The sequence below is a fragment of the Antennarius striatus genome, chromosome 15, assembly GCF_040054535.1.
Source record: "Antennarius striatus isolate MH-2024 chromosome 15, ASM4005453v1, whole genome shotgun sequence".
Taxonomy (NCBI): Eukaryota; Metazoa; Chordata; class Actinopteri; order Lophiiformes; family Antennariidae; genus Antennarius; species Antennarius striatus.
Genome location: NC_090790.1, coordinates 2,940,547 through 2,962,933, shown reverse-complemented (window position 1 = coordinate 2,962,933; position 22,387 = coordinate 2,940,547). Strand labels below are relative to the sequence as shown.

General features: G+C 42.6%; 1 protein-coding gene across 6 annotated transcripts in view; it reads right to left on the bottom strand.

The window, feature by feature from the left end:
• Positions 1–22,387, bottom strand: part of shroom3 (shroom family member 3) — a 62,608-nt gene that overhangs the window by 14,907 nt on the left and 25,314 nt on the right. For 4 of the 6 annotated variants that reach the window (XM_068334094.1, XM_068334096.1, XM_068334098.1 and 1 more), the window contains 14 exons: positions 16,059–16,184; positions 12,342–12,554; positions 10,872–11,188; positions 10,565–10,778; positions 10,261–10,310; positions 9,394–9,841; positions 8,899–9,186; positions 8,193–8,592; positions 7,869–7,993; positions 7,051–7,212; positions 5,513–5,985; positions 4,907–5,134; positions 4,520–4,730; positions 4,000–4,291 (listed from right to left, as the gene is read on the bottom strand). In XM_068334094.1, the coding sequence (XP_068190195.1) occupies positions 4,000–4,291; positions 4,520–4,730; positions 4,907–5,134; positions 5,513–5,985; positions 7,051–7,212; positions 7,869–7,993; positions 8,193–8,592; positions 8,899–9,186; positions 9,394–9,841; positions 10,261–10,310; positions 10,565–10,778; positions 10,872–11,188; positions 12,342–12,554; positions 16,059–16,184 (3,547 nt within the window). Of the gene's footprint in view, positions 1–3,999; positions 4,292–4,519; positions 4,731–4,906; positions 5,135–5,512; positions 5,986–7,050; positions 7,213–7,868; positions 7,994–8,192; positions 8,593–8,898; positions 9,187–9,393; positions 9,842–10,260; positions 10,311–10,564; positions 10,779–10,871; positions 11,189–12,341; positions 12,555–16,058; positions 16,185–18,198; positions 19,099–22,387 lie in introns of those variants that run through there. The other 2 variants (XM_068334097.1, XM_068334095.1) reach the window with 2 other exon arrangements.

The following is a 22,387-nucleotide window of genomic DNA, read 5'->3' as shown; positions in this document are numbered from 1 at the left end:
ATCTGTTCCCACTCATCAAAGAGGGTTGCTACTCTTTTTTTTCCCCCGGTCATGTTATTACAACAGACTTTACCACCTTAATTTCATTTGCAACATCAACAACGCTGAAAAAAGGGCTGACGGGTAGAAGCCGTCTGGCTTGTGTACTCTGGACATCTTTATGAGGGGATTTGGGTGTTAGTCTCTAGCGATAACCACTGAGCGTTTTATTTTGTGTGTCTCTAGGATATTTCAACAAATGAATACAGACACGTGTGATCAGCGATTACATGTCCTGTCACACACTAGTGATGAACATAGTGGTCTGCGGTCTACCGATTCTTGAACTCCTCACATAAAGGTTAACATGTCTGCTGAAGCCTTCAATGAACGACTCTTAGCATTTTGTTACAGAGCACCTCAGATGGACTGAAAACAGTATAACATCAATCAGGAGCTTGCAGGGTCCGTGGTTCTAGAACTCCAGTTCCAACATCCTGATCCCACACACCATCCTTTGTTTAAATCTGACTGACTGAGCTGTAATGATGTTTATGTATGATAGGCTGATCACTGATGGAGATAAAAGACTAATTCATCCTCACTGCATTCCTTTAAGAACTATGTAGATGTGTGTATGATGCATGTATACGTGTGTATGTTATCTTTGCCATCATCCACATCGGACAGCGCCCAACTACTGTCTCCGGCTCTCTGGCACCTCACAGGAAACTGTGAGGATTCTGGGTATTTCCTGTGTGACTCAGGGACAAATGTCATGAAATAAATGGCAATGACATGAATGCTATGAATGTAGCATTTGTTAACCAACCAGCCACACTGTTGACATTTTTAATTCAGATCCAAAGTGATGTAAAAAAATTGAGAAATTGCTAGAATGGTACCCAGCAGAATGCACACGCCCACCAAGATTGAACAATGCTGAAAAAATTTAGAGGGTTAAGGAAAGTTCTAAAAATAATCCTTTATCTATTCTTTAATCTGGATTCTCACCTAAATTTGATGCAACTGAAGATGTCAAGAAGCAAAAAAGAGCTAATTACTAGTCTTTAAGAAAGGATGAACTGTCGTCACGGATCAAATGAATCACTGGTTTGAGCTGTCCAGGCATGTCTCCTAGGAGTTAGCTACAGACTCATTTATTACAAGAAAAAAATCAGTCGTGTAAAGTGAACTTTCTAAAATCAACACTTTACTCTGTAGATTACTGGTCTGCTGTGTGAGGCTTTCATAGGTATGACAATTCCGCAGCTCAATAAAAGAGATCTATTTCAGGGAGACTGGATAATATTGCCTTTGGGTGGTTTTGGCTTCTACAGCGGTCCCTCGTTAATCTAAAAATAACCAGCAATGGGCGAAATCTGCAAAGCAGTCAGCTCTATTTATTACACTTATTATAGATGTTTTACTTCTCCGAGGAACATCGCCTTATCGTGGTGGAAAGGTTTGTGTACACTAAGGATCCGGAGAGCTATCCAGTTGGGAGTCTTGTACTCCTGGTAGGTCTTAAGTTGAAGGGCCAGACAAAGAATAGTTCAGAAGACCCCATGAGAAATAGAGGAAGGAAACACAAGACCCTGCCCGGAGTAAGCCCAGGGTCCACGTCTGGAGCCAGGCCTGGATGAAGGGCTCATCAGCAAGAGCCTGGTGGCCGGGTCTGCCCGAAGAAGCAGGGAAGCCGTCCGACTGAAGAAGGAGGCCTTCAGGGATATATTGTCCCTGGGGACTCCTGAAGCAGTTGCAAGGTACAGACAGGCCAAAAGGACTGCAGCCTTGGCTGTGATGGAGGCAAAACAGAGGGTGTGGGAGGAGTTTGGAGAGGCCATGGAGAAGGACTTTCGGACAGCACAAAAGTTGTTCCCCACCTCAGGAGGGGGAAAACGGAGAACGATGCAAGCTGTATACAGTAGGAATGGAACACTGTTGACCTCCACTGAGGAGGTTTTGGTGGGTGGAAGGAACACTTTGAGGAACTCCAACATCCAACTACCCCAACTGACCCGTCCTCTGTTGCAGAGGAAGAGCTGGAGGATGATGGGGGATTCAAGTCAATCTCTAGGAGCAAAGTCATTGAGGTAGTTAAACAACTTCACGGTGGCAAAGCCCCGAGTATTGATGAGATTGGCCTGGACATGCTGAAAGCTCTGGGTGTTGAGGGGCTGTCATGGATGACATGCCTCTTTAACATAGCGTAGAAATGCCGAAAGAGTGGCAGACTGGGGTGGAAGTTCCTCTTTTTAAAAAGGGGGACCAGAGGGTGTGTACCAATTACAGGGGCATCACACTCCTCGGTCTCTCAGGAAAAAAATTCTCCAAGGTGCTGGAAAAGAGTGTCTGGCCAATTATCAAACCTCAGATTGAGGAGGAACAATGTAGGTCGTGGAACAACAGACCAGCTTTTTACTCTTGCAGGGATCCTGGAGGGGGCTTGGGTGTATGTAGTCTATATGTGTTTTGTGAACTTGGAGAAGGTATATGTGATGAGGGGGGCACTCATCAAGGCCATCCAATCCCTGTAAAGTGAGAGTTGTGCTTGAGTTCTCGGCAGTAAAGCGGACTTGTTCAAAGCGGCTGTTGGCCTTTGCCAGGGCTGCGCTTTGTCACCAATTCTGTTTGTGATTTTTATGGACAGGAAGTCGAGCCAGGTTGCGGTGAGGAGGGTTTACAGTTTGATGGGATAAGAATTGCATCACTGCTTTTTGTAGATGATGTGGTCCCGTTTACATCATTGGCCTGTGACCTGTACCACTCACTGGTCCGGTTTGCAGCCGAGTGTGAAGCAGCAGGGAATTGAGGTCCTTCCCCAAGTGACCAAGATGGATCTTGGTCACGAGTGAAGGAACAAGAGGGCATGAGATTGGAAGGAGAATTGGGGCAGCAGGAGCAGTATTGCAGTTCCTTTACTGCAATGTTGCAACAAAGAGGGAGCTAAGCTGAGAGGCAAAGCTCTCCATCTACCGTTCAATCTTCGTTCCTACCCTCACCTATGGTCATGAGTGATGTCATGACCGAAAGACCGAGATTTGCGGATACAAGCGGCGGAAATGGGCTTTCTCAGATGGATAGCTGGTGTCTCCCTTAGAGATAGGGTGAGAAACACTGCTATTTGCGAGGGGCTCAGGGTAGAGCTGCTGCTCCTTCGCAGCGAAAGGAGTCAGTGGAGGTGGTTTGGGCATCTGGTATGGATGCCTCCAGGGCTCCTTCCTAGGTAGATGCTACTGACATGTCCAGCTGGGAGGAACCCTCGGGGCAGACGCAAGACCAGGTGGAGGAATTATATCTCAACTCTGGCCAGGGAACGCCTTGGGATCCCCCAGTCAGAGCTGGTGGATGTGGCCGGGGAAAGGGAAGTTTGGGGCTCCCTGGTGAAGCTGCTGCCCCGCGACCAAATTACGAATTAGCAGATGAATATGGGTGGATGGATAGCTTTTTTAAGGATGTAAAACTCATCACTACACACTTTATACACTTTTCTCAGACACTCATTAATATTTTAATACTTTTCTGTCTTGTTTAAACACACAGGACATGGAACACAATGCACTGTAAAGAAGAAAAACAAGCACACCAATTGCACTAAAAAAATCTACGAAAGGTGAACTGCGTCATAGCCAGGGACCACTGTAATTGCAAACTAAGGAAATATGGTTACAAGTATAAAAAATTAACTCATGATAAGTAAGTGTAGTAGTTAATAAGTACACTTCGTATGTCAAGACATGGAAATGCGCAAAGATCATTTTTAATGTTAATTCACAATAATTGGTGACCTGTTGTCTTTCAATGTTTAAAGCGCATGTTTTATATATTTTCAGTTCATAACTAATAAAATCAGTCTTTGATTTGTACAAAATATTTTTTTTTGCTGATTCCAAAGGGGAATGTACATTTATTCCAGTCTAAGATCCACTGCATTGAAGGTTTATTTTTTTACCAACACACTCTGCTGTGGTTTATGTTGGGACTGAAAGGTGAGCTCCAGATGGAATGAGGTGTTACCTGACTCAGCATCTCTTTTGTGGGGGAGGAGCGGGAGCGGTGGTGGTGGGGAGTTGTTTGTGTCTCTTCTGGTTTCCTCAGGAGATCCTCAGTAGAACATGACTTCACACCTGAATGTACTCTCCTCAGAGCCCCGTGAAGCTGATTGGACAGTCCCAGGTTGCATTGAGGCTCGGCAGAAGGCTGATTGGTGTCTTTGCTGGAGTGCTGATTCTGTCTGCTGGGACCTGGTTGAGTGGAAACATCCTGGGGGACCTGAGTCTGGAGCTCACGAGGGGGCCCGGAAGGAGCACTGGGGGTAGAAACCGGAAGAAGACTTATAAAGGCCTCATGATGATGTAATTCTTTGAATTTATAGTACAACTTAAAATATGGCTCACTGCAAAATATGGCAAATATGAATGTTTGAATCAAGTCCAATTTGAAGTTGTCAAGAAATGTGACACAAAGCCATAAATGATATGTGGTGTCAGTGCTCCGCTGCTTCCGCAGATAAAAAGCGGTGTCTGGTTTAGCGCACCTCAGTTCTGAGTGGACTGGAAGTCTTGGAGTCGTCACCCTGCCAGGGTAGAAAAGGTTGGACTGGATGCTCCGTAGATCAGCTCCAGGAGTGAGGGTGGAGGAATGGCGCCTCTCTCCGGAGGACAAGCTCCGATCTACCTCAGAATCCTGAGGGGAGAGGAGGCTGGAGGTGGATGAGAGGCTGATGGTATCTGAGTGAGAGTAGGAGACTAACGGATGGACAAAGAGAAAGGGTAAGAGAGGGACGAAGGGGAAGTAACAAAAAATTGAAGACAGAAGGATACGATTAGTTTGTCTGTTACACCCATTACTGATACTAAAGCCACCCACTTAACTATTACCTATCATTTATCCATCTATCTCCATTCCTTCCTCCTGCACTCACCTGTATTGTTCCTGGTTCCAGGGTATAGATAAGCACTGCGAGGTCTTGATCCATTCCTCAGTCCTTCCTCATCTTTTTTCAAACCTTTCTTCCTCTCCACATACTCAGCTAGAGCGTTGTGCTGAAGCTGCCGTAAGTCAGGCCTGGATGTGGCGTTCTGTAGAGATCTGTCTGTGACACCACTAGCCGCAAGCTCAAACATCTTCCTTCGGTCCGCCACACTGGTTTCTGAATTCAGGGTAAAGACAGCAGTTAGCCTCAACATTCCTCTAGATGTGCACTTCTTGGTGTGATGAAAAAGTTACCATTTATGTCTTTTAAAAAGACATAAATGGTACCATTTATGTTAACATAAAGTTGTGAAAGTTTTTAACGTTTTCAATATCATTAGTCAAAGTGAAATTCTAATAGCAAAACTATAAGCATGTTAATATTATGACTATGTACTGTAAAATACCTTTTTCGGTTTAACATGAAGCTAATCTTACAAATGACCACTGCATTGTGACTTTCCCAAAATTTACCCAATTATTCTTTTTTAATTCTTGTGGCAGATGTCAGTAAAAGCCCAGGGGGAGTTCTTCACCTTAACAAAGCTTTATTTACCTCCTCGTCTGAAGAGAGTAGGTGTTTCAGCATCGGTCAACCCAACCTCATTCAGGTTTTCTGGCTCAGAGTATGAACGCTTCTTCTGGTCCGCCCCAAGACGCTTACGGCCGCAGATCCGTGTCAGAGTAGGAGGTCCAACTGGTGGGATACTGGGGAGGGTCGGTGGACTTGGGCCTCGTACATCTGGGCTGATTACATGCCGCTCCTTTGGGGTGTGGGGGGAAGTTACTGGAGGTGGTGACTGTGGTGTGATGACAATTCCCTGTGGCTTGGGCATAGTTTTGGGACCTTTTTTCTCCGTGGGGTGATGTTTGGCTGGGACGAGTGGAGACTGTTGGCTGCTGGAGGAGGAGATGGAAGATGGAACTGCAGGAAGCAAAGGGCTGATTGAAGAGTCGAGGTCTTTCCTTCGGAAGGAAGTAGACCGCAGGACTTTAGACTGAGCATCTTTCAAGGTGTCCCTGTAAGAACTGATTAGAAGAAAAGCATTCCAATGTCAAATGGCTCAGAGTAGGGTTGTTTGCTGTTCACTTTTGAGATGATAGCAGTATTGGTTCCTCCCTGTAGCACCAAAAACACGGTTTTAGTTGTATAAAAAGTTGCTAAATACTATATGATACACTGCGAGTAATTAAAAGGAAAAAAATAAAGTATTTTCCCATAAAAAATATGCAATTCACATAACTTGAGTTTTGGCTGTGTATTGAAGATGAGTAATGAGCCCAACCATCCTCAACAACTGGTTTTCTTTACTTTATTGATCTGTTGGGAAGTTCCTTCAGAGAAATTTGGTCTCTGCATTTGGCCCATCCTGGAGCAGCAGTGGGCAGCCCTTACAGTGCTTGGGGACCAAGTTGTGGTTTAAAATCTTGCTCAAGGACACGTGGGCATGTAGGCTGGGGCTTGAACAAGTGGACAATGCTCTTACCATCGAAGCCAGTCACCTCCAGAATTTGTTTCAAAATGATACTGAAGTTATCAATACCATACTTAAAGTTAAGTCATTCATGCAGGGGTCCAACTCTGCATGAACAAGAGCACCATTGGATAAACTCTTCAACTTCCAGATTTATGTTGTCTATTCATCAGGATTGTTTTCAGGTTAAAATGTGACCCTCACAGCTCTGCAGTGATTAGAGATACAGTGGTTGTTTTCGGCTGTAGGACTCTGAGCAGGTCAAAAGACTCTGATCTGATGGAAGACTCTGACCAGATAGAAGACACTGACCTGTGGAAGACTTTCACCTGGTGAAAATTTTCCGAACTGATGGAAAACTGTGACCTGATGGACGACTGAACTGAAGAAGACCTGTTGCAACAATGACTTGTTGGGGAAGGCCTATGACTTTTTGAAAAATCAAAGTCTTCTGGAACACTCTGACCTTATAGAGAACTCTGACCTGTTGAGAGCTTATAGACTCACTGAAGAAGGGAAAACAATGACTTCCTGGAAGAGTCTATGTTGTGGAAGAATTGGATTTTGGAATATTCTGACCTATCGGAAATATTCCGAATTGTTGTGGAAAGACTCTAACCTGGAGGACTCTCTCCTGTTGAATGTGTCCTGCATGGAGCCCATTATGGCTTGAATGTCCTGTTTCCAAGGCAAATCTTCATGGCTGTCAGGCTTCATGGATTCTTTCAGGTGGTAGATACTGCGGCTCCTCTGTAGAGCTGAACTGGGATCTGCTGGGGTCCTGAACCACGCAAAGAAATTTTACTGCCTTTTTAAAACCTTTATGCACAGAGGTCACCAAAGTGTACAGCTATTGGAGAGCTGTTTCCTTATAAATGCATGGGTTTTTATGGCATGGCTGCATATTGGCCACTAGTTTGGACAGGATTACATTATCACATACACTGAAACCCAACGGCAATAAGTAAAACTAAGGGAAAAAAGTGAAAACAAGATGGCCGACAGACAACTGGACCCACTAAGTTGCTCATGGTTTTATGTTCAAACTGTCTCTAAAAGAGATCCTTACATTTAAGAAAAATAATAGCATCTAAAGAGTAGTGGAACTTGCTAAATTTTCCTAGTATTGATTTTATATTGGGAGAAATATGATAAATCGCATGTCCGCTGAATTGCACATCATGCATCACTGGCTATATTTCAACTACAATTCATGTGTTACAATTAGTCCATAATTCATGCATGAATGTTTAGTTTGAGTAAAGGAAATCTGGAAGGTCCGCCATTGACTGAAATGCTGTGATGCACGGAGTAAAGACTCAATATATTTTTGCTGCTGGGTAACAAAGTAAAAGTAAAAGCGGTTACTAATAAATTAGTAATAAATTAGTAGACTTAGATGGTAGATAGGACAGTATAAAACATTTATGTATCTACCTGTGTTTCAGGTGGTCACCGCTGCCTCCTCTGTAACTCAGAGTCCTTTGGATTTTGGTGCTTCGCTCAAGCATATTTCTGAGATCCTCTGCTCCACAGGCAATGCCCTGAACCTTCTCAGGCATCTGATTCAAAATCATAAAACATGAAAAAAAGATGTGGCATCACTGGCAGGTTAAAAAAGGGCAAGATTGATCTCAGAGGTCAAAATAAAGATTTAAAGGACATAAATCTCTTTCATATTTATATCTATATTTAATTATGTGCTTTGAAACCCTTCTCCATTTCGCCATTTACAGAAAATATGCTGAAGTTCTGAGTTACCCTCAGATGGTTGACTTTGTTGTGACTGCTGGTGATGCTGTAACTGCGCTGCATTCCGGTACGTTCCCGACGCTCAAAGCGATTGACCTTCTCCAAAACAGACAGGCTGCGGGTCGGTCCATTACCTAGGCTACTGTCACCATGGCTACTGGCAGAGAAAACACTGTCAGGACTGGCACAACTTTGAACCTCGGCAAGGGCATTTTCCAGACGGGTCAATGGATGATCTCTCTCTTTATCTTGCTCTCTGTGATCCCACTGCTGGTTCAGAGCTGGTGACTCAATGAAATGACTAGAATGCTGAGAGGTTGAGGTGGATGGAGCTTGAGGGTGAACAGGTGACTGGTTGAGCCTGGAGGATACCGCTAGCTCTGAATGATTGTTGCTGTGGTCCATTGAGCTGAAGGGAGAATGGCAATTAATGTTAATGTCAAATCGTATCTAGCTGTTTACATCACCTAGACGAAATGTGCCACAATTCCGAGAGCCTTCTTAACATCACGTTAAAATATCCTGAATTGTATTGGTAGGACGTTGAAAGGTTCTGACTTGTTAAAGACAAGACAATGCCAGGTTAGGGTTAAATCCACAGTTTTAAGACTCAAAAGGCCTAAATGGGTGACTTCAATCATTCTCCTGATGGAAAACATGTTACTTGAAGTATTTTAACTTTGACAATGACATTAACCAAGAGCTACTAGTGTACCTGCTCCTGTCTCCCCTGGATTGTAGAGGTATGCCATTATTCTTCCACTCTTGTGAGGGTGGAGCCATGACTCTGGGGTTTGTCTGCATGTGAGGATAATGGCATTTCTGGTCCTGTTCCTGGAGAACTTTGCTGTAAGATTCGTGGTTTGAATCTATATGAGACCCTTGGAAGTTCTGGCCATGTGGTCCCTGGCGGTTTAGGGGTCTTTGCTCCGTTGTCTTGCCTTCTGATACCCTTCTAACAGTTTTCTGGGATCTGGAGAAGTCAGAATCTTCTTGCTGAGGTCTATTGAAAAAGGAGAGTGATTTAAGTATGCTAGTTCAACTCGACGGGCAAAGGACATAAGGAATAAAACTAAACGTCAGGTGTGTCCATCCATCCATTTTATTCTAGACGAGTTAACAAGACTAACTACAAATACAGTATTTCTATGGCCACTTGTACTGACTGACGATACTCAAGGCTCATCTGTTGGTGGAAACATCACATTACCTGTCTGTCTCGTGTGCTTGAGTCCTGAACTCTGTAGAGGCAGATGTTGAAGAGGAATTGGAGAAAGAGGAAGTGTTATTTTGGTATACATTTTCTGTATCTGACAGTCTTGTATCCCTCTGCCCTTCAGTTGCTCCTTCCACTCTCTGCTGCTGTCGGCTGCTCTCCTTTGCAAAGGAAGGATAAACTCTGGAGGAGCCTGGCCCGGGGCTGACACTGGGTATCTGTGCATAGTGGGGCTCAGGTTGCGGGACAGGATACTTTCCTGTGGGTAAAATGAACTGGCCTGATTGGGGTGACGGGGAGTCCGGTGAGGTGGAGGAGGGTGTGGTAGTGCAAGGGGGTTGGGGAAAGCCTCCGCCTTGCCGAGGTTTTGTGGTGGGGCTGCTCTCTGGGCTCTTCTCTATGACTGTGTGGAGCTGACCCTCAGGGCCATATGAGCCTTTAGCTGGAATGACAGGAAAGATGTCTGTGTTAATCAATGAAGGAACACGACAGCAGTTTGTGTTCTGTCACCATAACAGCCATGCTAGGGTATCAGACTAGATTATATATGGGCTGAGGGACACTTTGTTGAACACTAAATTACATAGTTGTATTCTGTTTATGTTTGAGGACAAAAAAATGCCTTGGAGACAGTGGGAGGAAGACGTACAGCAGATGGCTATAGGCAGACTCAAACCATCACCAGATGCAATTGAACAGTAGACCTCATGCATTCTATAGACTGAGTTAAACACAGTCAGGAAATTGGAATGGAAGTTTCCCACCTTTCCTGTATGAATATATATTTGGACTTTAAGTAAGCTCTTTTTATACCTTTACTCTTCATGCAGAATTTAAATGTTAGTTTGGTTTTACTTGTACCTGAGGCGACAGGGCCACTGGAGTGATGCCAGGAGCCTTTCTGCAATGACCTGAAAAATCAGATAAAATTAGATTACATGCGACATTTCAATTTACACAGGTACATCGTATTTCATAACATTTGAAACTCACGCATCATTATCTGGCTAATGTTTACAAAAATAATAGCAAACTCTACAGTAGACTTTACATTGCACAGCATGTTACTATACCAGACTGAACCCTCTTATGACATACTGAAACTTAAATTGTTCAATTTTTATTATATCGTACCTTATTATAGTTTTGTACCAACAGCACTTACCGTAGTGACCGGCCGTGTTCCAGACTAGACCAGGAGTTTGGTCTCTCATGGTTCCTGATGGCAACATAGCTGTCACTGCGCCTGGGTGGTGCTGGAACCCCCTTCAGACTCTCATAGGAGCTGCAGTTGGCTGCTGGGCCCCATATTGGACCCGCACTGTGTCTGTTGCCATTGCTGCTGCTGCCACTGTTGGCCCGGTAGCAGACTCCTGCCACTGCAATTGGAAACAAAATTGTGAAGCAATTATGACATTAAATTAGAATTATATGATTTGAAAACCATACTGTACCTAAAACAGAACGTTTACCTTGCAGATCTCTGTTCATGCCCAGTCTTTCCCCTTCCTCACTTCTGGAATCATTCCGCAGCAAAGCAGCTGAGGTAGAGCTCAGCTCATGCTCCTGAGAGACCCTCTGTTGGGGGTCGTAAACTGTTCGGATGAAACGTACGTCAGCCTGATGCATTTCTCCACTTCCTCCTCTCTGAGGGACAGTCTCCAAGGAATAGGAGCGCTCTGGGCTGAAAGGGGTGGAGGCAAGGTACTCTGGGATGCTGGAGCTGGTGGAGAAGGAAGAGTAGGCAGAGTCTCGTTTGCTGTGGAGGTGGTCGATGCTGTTTGAAGACCTGCAATATGAAAGAAGAACAATTTTTAAATTATAGCATTGATTTATTTACAAGAGTTAAAGGCACCCTATTATATGGCTAGTTTAACTGAGTACAACACGTGGTGATTGGTTCATCTGGTTCATCATAGACTTTCGTAGTACTTATAGGTATTAGTTCCTTGGGCGTACATTGGTACACATGGGGATCACTGGTTTTCAATAGAGTTTATGACAGCTAACACCTGGAAACCCAAGTTTGAAGAAACATTTTTTGAAAGAGTTTTGATGCCAGTTGCTGAGCAAGATGATCTTCTTACGAGCTCTCGTAAGAAGTGGTCTCATGGGCCGGATGCGGTCTTCTGTTTGGGGACTAATTGAGATAAATCAGAGATTATGCCTATGTCTGGATATTGCCCATCTACATTCATCAATCACTGGAAATTCCACTGGCCCATGAAAGGTATCAAATACCTAGGAATTCAAATAACACCTGATTATAGAGATATGGTTCAAGACAATATTCAACCATTTCTCCAGAAAATGAAACCCGATTTTGACGGATGGACCAAAATCCATCTTTCACTCTGGGGGAAAATACACTCTATTAAAATGAGGACTGCTCCTGTTATTTACTATATCTTCTCTCACCTACCTCTGAATATCACAGATTCATACTTCAGGCAGCCCAGTTGAAGTTTTGTTAACCAGGTCATCGCCATTTAAAAATATTACTTCAAAAATATATCATCTGCTGCAGGAAAAGTTAAGTGACCCTCTGATCAAAGTTAAAAAACAGTGGGAGGGGGATATGCGGTGGACGTATCTCCTGAAGACTGGGAATCATGCCTGTATTGTTTATGTTATTGGAAAATCAAAAAAATTCAATAAAATGTTAACCCCCCTCCCAAAAAAAAAAAGTTATTAATGCTTGATTCTGGAAGACAATAAATTCTTACATTTCGGCACCCCTGCGATCTTCAGTTTTTCTATTACAAACTGACCCTGGCCTCCCCATCAAAGAAAGGAAAAGTTATGTGGCCCTTACAGGACAAAGTTTGGAGACCCTCAATCTAAACTGTTTTCACCTGATGCCAGTCTTTGGACTGAACTGGATCAGACCCATTCTGGAGCTACTCTGTTCTTCCTCTGGTGAGGTGTTTGTTTGTTGGCACCTGGAAGATGATAGCTGGTGACATGAAGAGTAGGTGGGGTGGGATCCACTATGGGAGTGGTGGCCCAGGGGATGGTGCTGAGCTCCGGAGTTATGTTGGGAGGACAGAGGGGGTTCCAGGCTCTCCATGCTTCCTCTCGAGCTGTACTGGTCAGGACTCTTCCTCAGGTAGGCACAAGAGTCAAACCCACCTGACAGATCGGTGGAGGAGGCCCTGAAAGAAAGAGGATTGAAGCAAATGCAATGCAAATGCATAAAATGTTGGTATTATCATGCGGATGTTTAGGATGACATTTTTTTTATTGTGTTTATGATATCAGTTTGACATAATAACATGTTTAACTGACACAAAACTATTTACATGGTATTTAGACCTTTTTTTTAAAGAAATCAGCTAAATAAAGAGGGGAAACCTGTTGATATTACTGCCTCTGCTGTTGGTGAGGACATGTGACAGTTCTTCCCTTCAGTAAATAAAGTCATGATGGCTGTCAAACAATCATGATTCTTATCTTTGTGGATGAAACATCTTAAACATTGTTTGTTTCTTTGAAGAGGCTCTCATAAGTTATCCATTCATTATATTTAATTTTCAAAAACATACTAAACCAATCCTGTGACATTGCTGTTGAGACTTTTACTGTAAAACAGTATTTACTAAACTTGAAACCAACGTGTTAATTGAACATTTTCGCACCCTCATCTGAGTCTGAAAAAGGGATTATTTGTTCGATCCACTGCTTGCTAAATGTTTTTTTTGTCAAATTCGCTGTTACCTCATTCTGATTGAAATGTGTGTGTATGTGTGTGTGTGTATAACAGTCTGACCCACCAAGTCCCTCAACCAAACAAAATGCAATTACTGCAGTAGAGAAGAGCACTGTCTGTATCTGTCTGCTTCTGGTTTTCTGTGTCAGTAACTTCTCTGAGTCTGACTTTGTTCTGACATCCAGCTCTCTTTGACTTTCTATTGTTTTCTACTGTTCTTTTCATATGAATAGATAAAACGTTTTCATCAGATCCCTGTTTAACTAACCAGAGTCAACCTGCGTCTGTGATTGGTGGTGGGGGTTGTTGTCACGGGAGACCTAGATGTGAGGGTGAGTGCAATAGGAATGCAGCTTAATGCAGGCATAGACGTCAGTGCCCCGTCAAACCAACACCCAAAGTCACTTCTTGTTCTCCCATCACTGTTATTTCAGAGGAACAGTGATGTAATGTCCTCAGATTTATTGGAGCACCACGACCCCATGTCGTATTCCTTGAATACTTGACAATAAAAACATTTCGGAATGTGATGATGCTCCATACTTTTCTAATGGTGGCTCGGTCGAGACAGTGGGACAACAGACATCAAAACGTTTCTTCATCGTTTTGTTTTAACAAATATTTTGAAAGATGAAAGAAACCTACATGTACTTTCAAGTAATAATAATAATAATAATAATAATAACAATAATAATAATAATAATAATGATAAATCCTTTAATGATACCTGTAGGGAAATTACTGTATTATTACTATCTTCATAGATGTGAAAGTATCACATGCGATGGGTACCTCACACCAACACTGACGATGGCTTTGGAACTGCTGGGAACTCCATGTCAATCCATCTCAGATTAGACCGAGCCAAGCGGAGTAACTGGCTTGCGGTTTATGATATAGAGTCTTAATTTGTAATTACAGATGCAGCAGTGAACTGTGTTACCGACAAGTTTTCTTAAGGATTCCATGAGCCCATGTGGCAGATTTAATAGAATCACATTGTTTTTTATGTACTGCTACCTGAGGGATTGAGGGTCACAGCCTGACATGATCTCATGGTCAGTAGAAAGAAAAATCTCCACATTTCTTACAATGGCGCATTGTTTTCAGTTGAGTCAGATGTTGAAACGGGTTAGAATATTATCTCATTATTTTTATTCATGATAGGTCTGAGACTGCCCCCTAAACCCTAGTACATGACGACATGGAAACAAATAAAGGATATGTCTAAATACATAAATAAAGGCCGTAAAGAAACACATTTAGGCATGAAGTACTGTCAGAGGCAGGGACAAGAAAGAAAGTAAACAGGTGTACAAGGCAATGCAGCGTAAGGCAAAGACAGAGGTGTCGAAGGCTAACCAGGAGTGTCTCATTAGCTGTACATGAAGTTGGGACATGGCAAAGAATGAGCAGCAGGTTAAGCTGATGACAGTCAAATATGGAAATGTGCTGAAAAATCAGGAGAGTATCTTAAGAAGGTGGAGAAAGATCTTTAAATGTGAGCGTGAATGCAGTTTGGAGAGAAGTGGAGAGAGTGAATCAGAAAGTTTAGAAAAGTCGGCTCTGAGGTAGGAGAAGAGTGAAAAAGTGGTTGGTCCAGAAATATTGTATGAGGAAGTCGGGAGTGGCAGAGAAGTATGTGAGGGTGGTGCAGGATATGTGTGACAGAGTGACAGTGATGAGGTGTGTAAGAAGAATGATGGATGAGTTTGTGAGTCGGTAGTGGGAAAGCTCTGCTGATCAGGGAGGACGTGGAGGTGGAGGCAGCAGATAAGGAGATGCTGGAACTGAAGTGGAGACAGAAGGTTTAGGAATGACCACGCTGGGGGGCGCAGGTCTGGAGACAAAGATGAGATTGATTTAGAGCAGTGACTGTCAAATAGTCGGGCACGCCCTTCAAAGGGGCGTGATGAGGTGCTGGGGTGTGGGGGGTACCTTTTCCTTTTTTCTTTGACAACAGAACAAAATGAAGTTATACATCCACTACAGTAGGTGGCAGCGGCACTTTCATGTTGACATATAATGAGCCATTTTTTTTAGACCAAGTATTTGCATGCACACACACACACACACACACACACACACACACACACACACACACACACACACACACACACACACACACACACACACACACACGTGTGTCTGTGTTTCACCCTCGGCTTTCAAGCCTGTTCCTGAGTCCGAGCCCCCAGTCTGTTCCTGAGTCCGAGCCCCCAGGCTGTACCTGAGTCCGAGCCCCCAGTCTGTTCCTGAGTCCGAGCCCGTGCCACAGCCTGAGTCTGAGTCCGCCCCCCAGTCTGTTCCTGTCCCCGCGCCGCGTACGCTAGCCTGCCCTGCGCCTGGATCCGAGCTGGTTCCTGAACCAGTTCCTGACCCTGGGCCTGAACTGGGACCTGTTCCTGACCCTGGGCCTGGACCCTTGAGGGAGGGGTCCTGTCACGGTTCGGCAGGAGGAGAAGCCAAACTTGAGGGCTGAGCCTCATCTTCACACCTGTTGCCTGTCTCCTCACCTGGACTTGATCAGTGAGTTTAACCTGAGGATTTTTAAGCCGGGTTCTGTCCTGGTTCTTTGCCAGATTTCATTATACTCATGCCCTTGTGTCCAGTTTTAGATTTCTCGAGTCTTCTTGTGTTTCCTGTTTTTTTGCGTTGCCTGATTAAAACATGGAGGAAAACTTCTCGACTGGTGTCCTGCTCTTGGGTCCTAATCCCATTTGTAACAAAATCATCCATCTCAGTGTCAGTGATGATCAGACATGATGAAAACAGTTTGATGCTTCTCCACCAATCACCAAGCAGACAGTAAGACCACAAACTCTAAGTAACTAATGAATAATTCATCAATAACAAATGTGCAATTGTGTGTTTAATGTTGGGAACGTAAGAAAGGCAAGACCTGAAGAAACAAACAGGAGACCATGTCTCATGTTCCGTAAACACTGACCTGGGGTGGTAGTTGTGGTGCCAGGTGCTGCTCATGATGTCCATCTGCCCCGGCTCCACCTCCAACTGTCCCTCAGAGAGCTTTGTCGAATGCCATGAGTGAGGACGAGACTTTGGTTCACTGCGCCTGGGAGGGGGCAAAAGAGGGCGATAGTTTGACTTGTGTTTACTGTGTGACCACAGAGTCTGATGTCAATCTGTTTGTTCACCTCACTAAAAAAATTAAAAAAGTCTTAGATGGAATTTAACTTTAGAAATGAACACATAGGGTTTGTTCATTGGTTGCACATCTAGGGGAAAATATCATGTGTTTCCTGAATATAAAGGGTTAGTTCTCTAAGGAGACTGAAGTCATGCTCTTGGACAGAGTACACTCTATGTTTTATGGTTTCCAGGCGATTCCAAAATAGGATAAATATTGTCTCATCGAGGACAGCGCTTCACATGCTCATCATCTCTCTACTCGTGAGTGGATTGGTAGATCCATGAGTGATTTCCCTACTGGATGTTGATACAAGGAATAAATGACAATTAATAATTAATATATAATTTTATAAACCAGTTTCATCTGTCATTTGGTAAAAGAATGACAGACAATATTTCAAGCATCAAACAGTTTGCCAAGCGACCGGTCTTCGCCTGAGGATTCCACTGTTCTGATTTAATCTGAATGGAACTTGAGAAATACGACTTCCTCACATGTACCCCTGGACATTCAGCTGAACAAGATGGAATCCCTCTTATTATGAAGGTAATTCCTCCATAAGAGGTTTCATTTACCAAAATGAAAGGCGTTTCAAACTAGAGAATGAAAAAAAGACACACACACAAAAAATCCTGTTTTAGATTAACCAGATTTGGATTCACACCAAACTATAAACCAATTCATACACATCTGGACATTATTCTACAACCACAAGAGACAAATAAAAGCCCCATTATTTCAGATATAAGTGGGCAGTAAATACTTTTTTAAGTATTAATCTATCACGCTTTTTTTTAAGCGTGATAGATTTCACCCCTACAGGTTCATGTTTTAATCCACAAAATCTGGATTATTATCAGCATCTGCACCACAATATAAACACCATACACATATGTCACTTTGCTACATCATGATTTACTGTGAAAGTAGATAAATCCTGAAAAATGCCAAATGCATGATATGCAGTGAATTTTTGCTTGACTGCTCAAGGAGAAACGCTTGACATGTTTTTGTCTGCAAAAAACATGTGAAGTGAGTCAAAACAAGACACACACACACACACACACACATATGAGTGACAGACGGTAGTACACATTAAACTACAGAGACAGCCTTAATGTTGGAATAACGTGACTGGACTGCAAAGTACAGAGAATCTATTTGAGTTATTTAATTTATCAAAAGCTGTAAACACAGAAACAGAAATATCGCTAGAGGTTGGTTTAATTGTGGTTGAAATGGCCCAGAAGCAGGAACGAGACTCATCAGATATTTTTTGAAGCTGTGCTTCCTTCAGACTCGTCTTCTTTCGTGGTTCTAAATATGCACCTGTAGCTGTGAGTCATTTAATGAATGTTATGTGAGGCTTTCAGGGATCAGAGAACCGCCTCCGGGTGACAAACACATACCTCCGCAAAAAACGCTCAGCAATTATACACGTCTGTCAAGAGTTCCTGATCTGACCCCATTTACCATTTGTTTAAATGAGTTCTGAAGATGTTGTGTGTGTATAGAAAATATTAAAAGCATCATAATTATTAATTGCTGGGTCAAACTCTCTACAAACAGGGAGACTCTCTGCATAATATGCTTTGACGCAGGGTTTACATTGCATTTATCAACCACAACTACTTAAAAATCATGCGTGTCAAATTCTTCTCTTGCCTTCAACTTTGCCAACGTGAGTTATTATTTGAAGAAAACAAAAACCAGAGGCAGCGATTGACCTTTACTTCAACAAGTACTTTAACTTTAAAAAAGAGGATACACTAAAATGTTTTAGGTTTGTTGAAATATTCATGTTTCAGTGTTATTTGTTGGTTATTATCTATACCTCTAAATGAGAGCAAAATTCCTCTTTCCAAAAAAATGATAAACAGTTATTTACATGGCTCTGAATTATCTGAATGAATAGATGACACATGACCTGAATTACCTGGAGGTTAACCTGAGGACTTTGGAGATGATGCCGGTTGCCAAGCTGTTGACGCTGGCCTCCGACGGAGACCGACACAGCGCCCCGTCCGACCGGCCCATCTCTGCCTTCTTCTGCTTCTTTCTGAGCTTCCTTCGGTAGAAAGCTTCCAGTAGCTCCATAGCTGTTATATACGTCTTCTGTTATTCTCCTTCCTACAGAAGCGCTTTCTTTTTAACTTCCTATTTTTTAGCTTTTCTGCCCTTAGAAATTGCCAGGCAATTCCATTTCCACAACCTTGAATCTTCTCGTTGTTCTTTTGAGCTGATGGATTGAGGTTCCTTCAAAAAAGTGTTTTCTCTGATTTCAAAAGGTTGTTTCCTTAATATCCCTTAAGGTCACGTCCAAAAGCAGCTCTTCAGCATTCCTGGACATTCAATGGTCTAATTTTGCACATCTTAGACTGTCCTCTTTCTCTAGTTTCAAATCTTTGACCTCATTCTCTAATTTCTAACCTTTGACCTCACCATTCCTCTCCTATTCTACCTGTGTCTACTCTGCTTTGACTCAAAACTTGTACGAATTAACACCATTGTTTATATCTCTTTCACTGGTGTCCATTCTCTGTTAAATTTCCTTTAAAAAGGTTGAAAAGCAACTTCCTTATTCAAGCCTTTTCTAAAATCATTTTGTCTTCTTTTCCAACGAAACTCGATAGACAAGACTTGCCACAACCGATCCCATCTCCGCCACTCTGCTCTCTGATCTGTCTCTCTGGTCCAGGTCCAGTCTGTGTTGGTGCCCGGCCCCCCTGAGCTCATTAAGTCAATGTGATGCAATTAAACATCATTAGACCTAGATAAAAGCATAAAGTAAACATCTTTAGTCTGGTTTGGCTTGGGTGGAAGCTGTACTATTTGGTGTGTGTGAATGAGAGACACGAAAACGAGTCTGAGGAGGGAGAAGGGAGGAGAAGAGGCAGGGTAAAAGAAAATTAGCATGAAGCGGGAGGGGAGGAGATAAGACTTGTTACAAGGCTTTGAGAAAAGTACCAACAGATAGAGAGTGTAGAATGGGGAGAAATAGTGACAGAAATAAAGGAAAAGTTTAAAAAATTTTAAAAAGCAGGTAGATGACGCAGAATTCCCAGATATCGCCTTTGCTCTCCAAAAGTAATAACATTTTTTAAAAACTACTGAGTTGATGAGGGGGTCAGAGGGACAGAGGAAGCAACAATTTGGGTAAAGGTGAGTGGATGAAGGTGGGCAGATGGGTGAGGAGGAAGAGGGAGTTCAGACAAACAAGAACAGAGTTGTTGAAACAATGGATTGTTGACCTCGGCAAACCAGACGAGGATATTGAAGTGGCAGGGAGGGAGACGTCTCATGATGAACCATGTGGTGTTACAGTAAACAATGACCTGATTATTATTGACAGTTAGAGTCCAGCACTGGAGCCCAGAAATCAGAGCAGATGTCTCAACAAAGATAAGAATCACAATAACTCCTATTTCCCACCAGTTTTTTTTGCTAGTTTGGAAGTTTCAATTTCACAGTAATGTATTCTGTGTTCGCCGCCAAGAGCGGCCCTTTTAAGATGGGAGTCATGTGACCGAGGCAAGCATCTGGATAAGCGTCAAACAAAGCATTGTTCAGAATCAGACAATAAATGAAACAAAAATCATGTAAATAATGTAAGTTCTGTATTCTCTCTGTGTGGCCTGGTACCAGTTACCCCACGGATCAGTACTGGTCTGGGGTCCAGGGGTTGGGGACCACTGCCTTAGAGAATTACCATGGCTCCATGTTAAACTCAACAAGTAACCTGGAAAAACTAAAACCAGGACGACACGCTCATCCTCGGTACAGCACTGTGTAAGTCTCAGTAATGTTTCTTCTTGGAGTGGTTACAAAATTCAGTTTACTGTAATTAAAAGTCAAATAACTTCCAAACAAACAAATCTGAAAAAATGTGAGCTCATTTTGCTTCTCTGAAAAAAAACATTACTTGATTTAGTACTAGTTAAAACAAAATCTAAACAACCAGTAACAGAATGTAGAGAAGTTACAGAGATGTCAAGATTATTTGCTACTGTTAAGGTTAATTAAAAGAAATTAATAACTCTGAGTAAGTTCTTGTATAATTATCTTAAGACTGAAAAGGGGGGACTACCAATAAAAACTAGCCTTCTGGCTAATTCTGGCTTTTATAACCATGCATAATCATGTGTTTTATGAAATTGCATTATCCCCTTCAAATAAACTAAACTAAACTAAAGAACCGTCAGCAAAATGTTAACATGATGGTTTAAATGATGTTAAATGTGTCCTTGAGGGCAAGTCGTAGTTTTCAGGTTGTAGAGTAAACAAATCTCATTACCATGATGGGAGTAAACCTGGACTTCTTCAAACCAGACACTTGTGTAATAGTGGATATCAGTTCTTTTTTCTTTTTTTTCTGAAAGGCATCGCCCTGCCAAGACTTCAGTTGCAGAGATACTAAAACAGCATTCCATGAATTTTTTTTTCTTTAATCAAAACTAATAGAAAAAGTTAAACCGCCCAGATTAGAAGACACCCTTTCATCATTTTATTTTACCTGCACTCAAATGTTTGTTTCTTAAAAGTTCCTAAAATTTCGTTGTTAACCTGGTTATGATTCTGCACGTCATCCCTTTTAATCTGGGACTCCACACTCACACATGTATTAACCATGATCACAGCTTAACCTTCAGATCTGTGTGTGTGTGTGTGTGTGTGTGTGTGTGTGTGTGTGTGTGTGTGTGTGTGTGTGTGTGTGTGTGTGTGTGTGTGTGTGTGTGTGTGTGTGTGTGTGTGTGTGTGTGTGTGTGTGTGTGTGTGTGTGTGTGTGTGTGTGTGTATGTGGTATGTGTGTTGTGTTGTGTTGTGTTGTGTTGTGTTGTGTTGTGTGGAGGGTGTGCCTCTCTGATGTTATCTGTTGCCGTGGGAAACTATTCCTTTAGTCCCAAATCTCTCTGATCTGACCGGAAATCAAAAATCTGAGGGAAGAGAGCAAAAGAGAGAGAGAGAGAGGGAGGTATTTATGTATGTACGTGTATTAATTTGTACAAAGACATATTTGTGAAACTGTTGACAGCTTGTTTGAGGCGTGTCTATTTTGACAAAAGTATGTGTGCGTGAGGAACCTTTAAAAACAGCCACAGTTACAGTTTTGAACACTGCATTTATCAGATTGAAGACAACAGTAGAAACAGTAGAAACAGATTCAAGTATTTAAACAGATTTAAATAACACCAGGTGTCTCACTGAAGGACGGCCAGAAAAACAACCACAGGACGGTTGGCACCTTCTGCAGCGCCCCAGGAGTCTCTGTGTGAGGTTTAATATACTTACATTATTCTATTTCTGCACAAAAATACTTGTGGTGAAGAGACATTTTGTGTATGGTAAACGCAAAGGGTGAACATGAAGGATGAGGGAACAAGGCTTCGCTCCAGAGAAGGAGCTGAAACACACGTACGTACATGCTGCTACACTACGATGAGTTCCCTCAGGATATCTATATACATATTTATTACCACATTGCACAAACATGTTTATATTGTACATATCTGTTCACAGTGTATTTTAGTGTTAGTGTTGTTTTTTTGTGTATTTCCGTTCTATGTGCCTTCAATTGCCCCTTGGGGACAATAATGTTTTTTGAATTGAATTGAATTGATTTAAATTTAATTGAAAACACACAAGATCTGTGCAAAGTGATGCAACATTTCCAAAACGTACTACACAAAAACAAGCTCCATGAGTAGTTCTGGGTAGTTCTGGCTGTGTGATGTTGCTCTCTCTTCTTCTGCGCTGGTTTGATTAAACTTACTGAAGACTTTGCATCATCAAACGTTTATCTGACCAACATCTGATGGTCTCCTGATGGAGAGGCCATGAACTTGAGTGATGGCAGGTCTAAGGGAGAATCTTCTTCTCTTCTCCTTTCAGCTTTTCCCTTCAGGGGTCTCCACAGCAAATCAGTGTCCTCCATCTAAGCCTGTCTTCTGCATCCTCTTCTCTCAGACCAACTACCTTCATGTCCTCTTTCACTACATCCATAAACCTCCTCTTTGGTCTTCCTCTAGGCCTCCTGCCTGGCAGTTCAAAACTCAGCATCCTTCTACCAATATATTCACTATCTCTCCTCTGGACATGTCCAAACCATCTCAGTCTGGCCTCTCTGA